Source organism: Triticum dicoccoides, chromosome 5B (assembly GCF_002162155.2).
Source record: "Triticum dicoccoides isolate Atlit2015 ecotype Zavitan chromosome 5B, WEW_v2.0, whole genome shotgun sequence".
Taxonomy (NCBI): Eukaryota; Viridiplantae; Streptophyta; class Magnoliopsida; order Poales; family Poaceae; genus Triticum; species Triticum dicoccoides.
Window position 1 is genome coordinate 455,561,854 of NC_041389.1, and position 7,562 is coordinate 455,569,415.

At 43.4% G+C, this 7,562-nt stretch overlaps 1 protein-coding gene across 2 annotated transcripts; it reads right to left on the reverse strand.

Annotated features, from left to right (window-relative positions):
- Nucleotides 1–292: 292 nt before the first annotated feature.
- Nucleotides 293–4,378, reverse strand: LOC119310692 (protein UXT homolog). 2 transcript variants are annotated; one of them, XM_037586351.1, is made up of 6 exons: nucleotides 4,089–4,378; nucleotides 2,807–2,958; nucleotides 2,564–2,665; nucleotides 1,822–1,929; nucleotides 723–777; nucleotides 293–626 (listed from the first exon to the last, which is right to left on the reverse strand). In XM_037586351.1, the coding sequence occupies exons 2-6, from the start codon at nucleotides 2,941–2,943 to the stop codon at nucleotides 582–584; spliced, it is 447 nt and encodes a 148-aa protein (XP_037442248.1). In that variant the 5' UTR covers nucleotides 2,944–2,958; nucleotides 4,089–4,378; the 3' UTR covers nucleotides 293–581. The 2 variants fall into 2 exon arrangements, with proteins under 2 accessions (XP_037442248.1, XP_037442247.1); XM_037586350.1 differs by having other exon boundaries at nucleotides 4,100–4,375.
- Nucleotides 4,379–7,562: the final 3,184 nt, after the last annotated feature.

Below are 7,562 nucleotides of genomic sequence, written 5' to 3' on the forward strand. Positions count from 1 at the left end.
GAAGGTAGGAATTGAAGCCGGCGGAAGTGGGTTCGCGCCAACGAAAATGGGGCCCAACAAAATCGAGTGAATTCCCGTAGATATATAGGAAATGAGCTCGCGGATTCGGGATCCCACAAAAAAAGTCAGGACGACCGGATTTGAAGAATCTATTCGGGACGAGTGTACAGCCCCTTCCCGCAAACCAGCAGCTATTATACCGGATTGCCGGGTTTGCGGGATCTGCTAGGTTCTAAAGCCATTATGTCACACAGACGGACGCACATCTTAAGCCGCCAACTCACACCAAGTGTAGACATTTGATGATTTGCAACAAGCTTCGCAGGGTTTAAACAAAAGTTCAATGATCACAGTATTCTCATTTGCCACTTCTTTTACCTATATTTAGTTTACACAAAGCCTCCTAGTCAACATAGGGACTTGGGAGAGCTGCATTCTTGGCATACAGCTTGTTGCAAGAATCTTCAAAAAAATCCATGGAAAGATACATCATATCCCTCTACCAAGCATCTCTATCAGAATTTCTCTACCGCAAGTTTGGTGTGTAAGCATCTCTCTGCCGCTAATTTTATCCCGTCCGCTTACTCCGCTGGTAATTGCAGGAGTTCGCGGATACCTTCACACACCTGCATTTAAACAACATAAGAGGAGGTAACATCTGAATATAAGCAGATTCACATCATCTACTGCATCACACAAAGCACCTAGTTCATTGTACATACCAACTTGATCTGTGCTTTTATGCTCGCTATGAGGTGTGTGTACTCATCTATTTGTCTGCAAACAAACACGCAAAAGTTTACAACATTAACATGTGAGTGAATGAATGTCAACTACAGAAAATCAGGAGCACGTTCAAGCATAAAAAGGGAAATTACAACAGCATATGAATGTCGTCTAAGGGCCAAACATTGGCAAGGGCTGTCACCCTAGTACAAACAGCTGCAACCTACCTAACCACACGCCTGACAGAATGGAATAATGTGTCTATAGAACTGGGGCCATACTAGTTAGCTGTATGCTGGAATGTCAATAAACATAAACCCATTCAAGAGTTGAGACATAAGAACATACATACTCCCTCCGTTCGGAATTACTTGTCGCTCAAACGGATGTATCTAGCACTATTGTAGTGCTAGATACATCCGTTTAAGCGACAAGTAATTCGGGACGGAGGGAGTACATGTTATTAGCCACATATGAGGCAAACCACTAATATGGTCCGACGGTGAATAATAATGGTTTATACAATGCTAACTAATGCTACATAAAGTATGTTATGTTCATAAAATTTCCAAAGGTGTCTACGGAAGTGAATATTAGATGCAGATCAGTAACACACCAGATTAGTAGAATCAGCTTTGCCTCTGTACAATGTATACGTATTAGCTTATGATAAATAACTAATCAGTAGCTTCCATTCGTCATCTGATGGCTGAAGCAAGCATCAAGCTCCAATAGAGAAATGGATACCATGAATAGCTAGATACAAATATTGTCTAGAAATCTAAGAGCCATCACAAGGCTCAAGAATACCATCTCTTTCTCTTGTTCTTTGCTTCACAAGAAAAAGAGAATCCAAGCACTTCACCTAAACCACTATTTTCGACCAAGTTCCATAATATGCCTAAAACAAGTACTGGGTATATACTATCCAGTATCCACACAAACTGTGTTGAACAGAACATGAAGCACCCGAACCACCCTCAATCATCAATATCTCTTTAGCATAACTCCCCTCTCATAAAAACATGCTGCATGTGTAATAAAAATTGCTGCGCAAAAGCAAGATCTGATATTCAAATGTTCGAGTTGAGTTACCTGGCCAACCTTGCTTCTCTTACAGATATAAACTGCAAAGCCTCTTGCCAAGTAAACTCCACATGAAAACCTAGACCAATATCCACAAAGATGTGCTTCGTGTCCGGCCTGCGGAAATCACCACAGAATAATGGCATTAATAAGATCTCTCAACAGTTAAAGAAATCTGACTGTAGGAACTTATGTTATGTTCGAAACAGTCAATTCTCATTAGCGCTTCACAATGATGATATGAAGCTATTCCAAATTTGTAATTTTAAGCTAACATCTGGTTAAACAATTGCAGTTAGGAATGGAGTTGAAATAAAGAAGCAGCATAAGGACATATCAAAGGAAGTTCCTGCTTGTTATACTATGTAATGGCCAACTGCATTCTTCCAATAAATGAAGTGAACACCAAACTAATTCACTTGCATGCCGTCTCCATATGCGAACACCACCTTTTTCTTAAAAAGGCAGCTGACCTTTTTTGTATTTTTCAGATCGATATAGGAACGCCTTTCTCATGTCTATCCTACTGCAAAAGCTACATCAAGCATAGAGCTACTCCAGTTGAGTAATGTAGACTGGCCCCTAAACAGTGCAAACCACCTACACTAATAATATTATGGTCTCTGACTTGTCTTACATTAGCATTAGGATAGAGAAATTTCTTTTCTAGAGATTATAGAGAAAGCGAGAGAGAGTTTTTGCTACTATACTTCAGATTGTTTAGGCGGGGGAGAGGGAAAAGGATGTTTACATTTCTGCCTGCATGTACACCTCTGACCCAAGATTGACCATAGATTGCATACTCGTTACACCATTCTTTTCCAAATTTTCGATGTTCTTCTTCAAATCCAAGCTGCCAACACCAAATGAAGGTTCATTGATCAGAAGAATGAGCAATATTAAGGCCATATATTTGAATAACAAGAATCCAGGGGCCTAAATGTTTCAGTACAGTTACAACACAAGGGAAGACGAGGAGAGAACCGAGTCTTACAATGTCTTCTGCTGCTGGAACAAGTTATCGCGCTGGGCTATGGCGTTAACGAGGTCAGGCTTGAGCCGCCGGTCAACGAAATCTTCAAACTTCTTCACCTTCTCCTGCCGGAGACGCGCCTCCACAGCCATTGCCATGTCCTAAGCTGTTTCCTATGAGATTTGCGAATCGCAAAATATATAATGCCGTACTGGGTTAAGCTGTCATTGCCAAGGCAGTGAAATTTTAAAATCAATGAGTTAAGGTTGTCATGCAACCATGCTAAAATAATCGGCAACTCAGGACATGGTGTACCCACGCAACTTTATATAGCATATATCACAATAAGCTTAACCCATTGTCACAACTTATGTAATCCCCATGTAACCTCATTTGTACATGTCCCTCATTTATAAAAACAAAAAAACGGCGCAGTAGGGGTCTTCCCTACTGTTTTTGCTAAAAAAGATGTTACAACTTACATATGTATCATAGTTACAGTCAAGTCGACACAAATATAGCATATATCATAGTTGCTGTCAAATTGACGACACAGAGATGACACTTTGCCTCATTAAATTTTCAACTTTCTCCCAATTACCATCACCAAAAATCATCGCTTACTGGCATGAATTAAAAGTTTAAAACCAGGGCTAATCCAACAATTAAAAGAGTCAAATTAACATGGCATGAATATTACCACCTCTTTGTGAAAATCTGAAGCGACTAATGAAAAGAAAATCGTGCATGTAGGATTATAGATGCAACACCAGCCAAAGCAAGAGTTTCAAATTTTGAGAAACAGCATAACAAACCAAGCTAGCAAAATCGGCAAACTATACATATCAACCATCCATAAAACCTGACACGGTTGCAAATATTGCATTGCACAAACTTCTCTCCATACTAAGTTAACATGGTAAGGGTCATAGACGGCATTTAGTTTGACTGTCCAGCTGCTCGATGTCTACTGCCAATGGAAACACCCGCGCCACAAGTATGAATACGCAACAATAACACGCTTCTTGCCTATTGTTGGCCAACAAAAAACGTATCGGATTTGCAGCATTATGATGTCTTGGGCACACTGACGTAGCCAGGGCACTCCAATTATTATTTTTACACAAATGAGCCCATATACAGACAACAGGTGAGCAGGAAGCATCAATATACTCATGGTCAAACAAAATCAACATCAACTAATTGGCACCATACAATTCTACACAAATGAGCCTATATGTGAGATTCAACTCAATACTCATTGTCACTCAAGAATTTAACGCTGGGAAGAAAGCAGAAGCACCTGACCCTCACCTTGCTGCGGTCGGCGGGCACCACCGCACGGGGCTGCGGGAGGGCGAGCAGAAGGGGACCCGAAGACGGCCGGCGGGCACCAGGCTGCGGGAGGACGGCGTCCGGCAGAGGCTGGAGCCTGCAGCCCTGCAGGAGGAGTCGAGCTACAGGAGGGCGGCGGCCGGCGGGCACCAGGCTGGAAGGGGAATCGGCAGGGAGCGGCGGCGTGCGTCGGTCCTTGCGAGCGAGCCTCGGATTCAAGTGGGCTGCAGAGACTGCAGGCTGCTCACCTCAGCTGCTGGGCCGGTTGGATGTTTATGGGCCTTGGTCAAATAATATGGGGGTAATCCTCAAAAACAAAAAATAGTATGGGGGTAAAAAAAAATATCCTGAAATCGGAGCTGGGGAGGTGATGATAAAGCCGAAGGCGCAATCGACTTGCACCATTGTTGGGGAGCAGAAAGGCAGAAAAGACTTCATAGAAGTACTCCCTCCGTTTTTATTTACTCTGCACATTAGGTTTGACTAAAGTCAAACTTTATAAAGTTTAACCAAGTTTATAGAAAAAATATAAACATTTACCATAACAAATCTACATGACATGAAAGTACATCCAACAATGAATCTAATGAAATCGATTTCTAATTGTATATGTTAATATTTTTGTTTACAAACTTTGTTAAAGTTTACAAAGCTTGACTTTGACTAAAGCTAATACACGGACTAAATAAAAACAGAGGGAGTATTTTGCAGAATGTAACATGTCAGCGGGTTGCTTTGGTGTCCTCTGTGTGTCTGTGGAACGTAGCGTAGTTGTGTTCAGCCTGTTATGTTTTTTGGGCTTGTTGCCGAGACAGTACTCAGATGTTTTCTCCGCGTGATTTGTAACATTTATCGGCTATTGGCTTCGTTTTCAATAAAATGGAGCCGGGGCGTGAGGCCTTTTTTCCTCTAAAAGAAAATCCTGAAATTTTGGGGTGTGCCATGGCCGCACCCGGCCTACCCATTGGCTGCACCACTGCTTTGTGGAGGGGTGGGTCTAGATGGTGTGTCTGGAGGACACGTACCCACAAATATACCGTGGTTAGGGCATCTCCAACGGCAACGGCAACACCTAACGTTATCGAATGTTGGTTTCATTTGGCTACGCCACTTCTTTTGTGGAGGGATGGGTCTATCTGGTGGACACCTACCCATAGAATATGCGGTGGTCTCTCAATTAAACCAGCTCGTGATTACATTACCCGCGTTTGTTTTGACTGCGCCGGTTTCAGTTCCCGTGTAATCGTGAACCGTTCTTCACAAAATTGTAAACACCCAATATAGGCCGGTGTAGAGTAATATCACTCGTCTTGATTGTTTTCTTCACCGCGAGGACCAAGTAGCAGCGTCGATGATATCTCTTTTCACGAGGCATGGGTAGCAGCTGCACCGATGTCCATTCATCGCCGTCGTCGTGGACAGCGCCACCGATCTTGCTTCACCGCCATGAGCAGTAGATGTCATGTCTCGGAAGGGATCAGAGTCGAGCTGCCATAATGCAGGCGATCGAGAGATAATTTGGGGAAATGTTCTAGCTGCTACAGTAACCCTAGAACTCTAAGGTAACTAGATAAGAATAAAATGAGGTTATAATGCTGATGAGTCCAATTTGTGCGTTGTTGTATACCCTTTTTTGGTGTAGCATTAGGATTCATTGGGGTTTACCGCGTCCGTGCACCCGTTTTATCTGTTTTCGCCAGGGTCTCTTCCATAGAGGTATGGTTGACGATATGTGGAACCGTCAGTATCCTCGGTAGGGTGGCGAACGTGCTCGGAAGTACCAGAACGGAGATCACAATAGGATTTTACCTAGATTCGGGCCCTCTAGGAGAGGTAATAGCCTACGTCCTGCCTTTAGTTTGTATTTACGATGGAGCACCTCGTGAGAGGGTTACAATGGGGGGGTGGTGTTATGACTACCAAGAGTTGTTCCATGAGAGTAGATGAAAATGGCTACCCTTCCTATCACCAATCTAATATAGATGACGGGGCTAGGGTCTATAGGAGATCGATCTGATCTAAGCCACTGTCATCTTGACTTGTGCGCCAAGATGATTTCTGGATGCTTATTCGGGCTCCAGGGCTCCAACCTGTCACAGGATACTTGTTAGGCCTCTTGGGCCCCATGGAAGGCTGGGATCCCTTTTGAGAGGCCATCCCTGGTGTACTACACCGTCAATAGGCCCCAAGCGTGTCTGGAGTTGGAGTGTCTTTGTCTTTAGGAACGAGAAACCCAAGTGGGGTCCTTATCTTCCACGCAACGAGACATCATTAGCTAGCCCCATCTCGTCTTGTCATAACTGGAAGGAGGACCGTCGTGGTGCCCGTCAATTTCAGATTAATGCGTGGATTCCCACACCTACATCTCACGAAATGGGAAACCGCGGGAGACGTGGGGCACATGTCGCGCAGTCAAGCCAAACACTTCCGTTTTTCTTGGAGGATATAGGGGGGAGCACCCCTCTCCTTCTCCTACCTCTGCCTTACATATGCCTCCTCTGCTCTTTTGTCTGGATATGTGACTTGTTGGCCGGATACATCCTATGGCGCGGTGGTGTACGACGTTGCAGTCAAGCCTTGCCGTAACCAACTCATCCAAGATCGTGGGACAAAGTCGCTCGACCAACGAAGATACATCATCCAAGAGGCCGTGAGCAAGTATTGCAGCCATCTAAAACAACTCACATAACTCACCAAGCAAGTTAAGACGTTCTATGTGTTCTTCATTTGGCGGATATGCGATTTGTTGGCTGGATATGTTCTACGTTTTTTGGCCGGATATGTAACTTGTTGGCCGGCTATGCTCTATGTTATTTGACCGGATATGCAAGTTGTTGGCCGACTATATTCTATGTCATTTGATATTGTCTTTTTCCATGTGTACAACTTGCTATTTCTTTTGAATTAGTTTGAATTGCTTACCACATATGTCACGTGGTAACTTGCTATTGAAGGCGGAGAAGAAGAATTTGCTTTTGGATTTAAAAAAACACAATGTAAAAATAAAATTGATGGCAACAGTTAGAACACATGAATCATAGTGGTAGAAAATGTAATGTTTGATTTCAGCTTCTACTTGCATTGTTGCTCGCTAACACATATAATATTTGTAGAAAAATGTAAAATATCAAGATGCTATGCTGGCCCAATATCTCGAAGGTGCTCATAGGGGTAGGGTGTGCGTGTATGCACTGAGCGTATGTGAGCTATTTCGATTGTACAGTGTAAAGTGTTGAATATATGGTTTGTGCATGTATATTGTATAGCCTGGCCCACCTCCTAGTCTTTGTATAGTTGAGGTTGTGGCCCACCTTGTACTCCATATATACGTGCACTTTGCACCGATCAATACATCGTGAAGCATTGCCAAAACAATCGTTTCCAACATGGTATCATACCTACGATCCTAACCCTAACCCGTGCCGCCGCCGCCGCCGCGCCG

What these genes read in the sequence shown, in the direction of transcription:
- LOC119310692 (XM_037586351.1), bottom strand. Translation starts at nt 2,943, where the DNA reads ATGGCAATGGCTGTGGAGGCGCGTCTCCGGCAGGAGAAGGTGAAGAAG. An exon ending in TTCCAGCAGCAGAAGACATT is followed by an intron (nt 2,666 to 2,806) that starts GTAAGACTCGGT and finishes TGGTGTTGGCAG; the next exon opens with CTTGGATTTGAAGAAGAACA. An exon ending in TAAAAGCACAGATCAAGTTG is followed by an intron (nt 627 to 722) that starts GTATGTACAATG and finishes GTTTAAATGCAG; the next exon opens with GTGTGTGAAGGTATCCGCGA.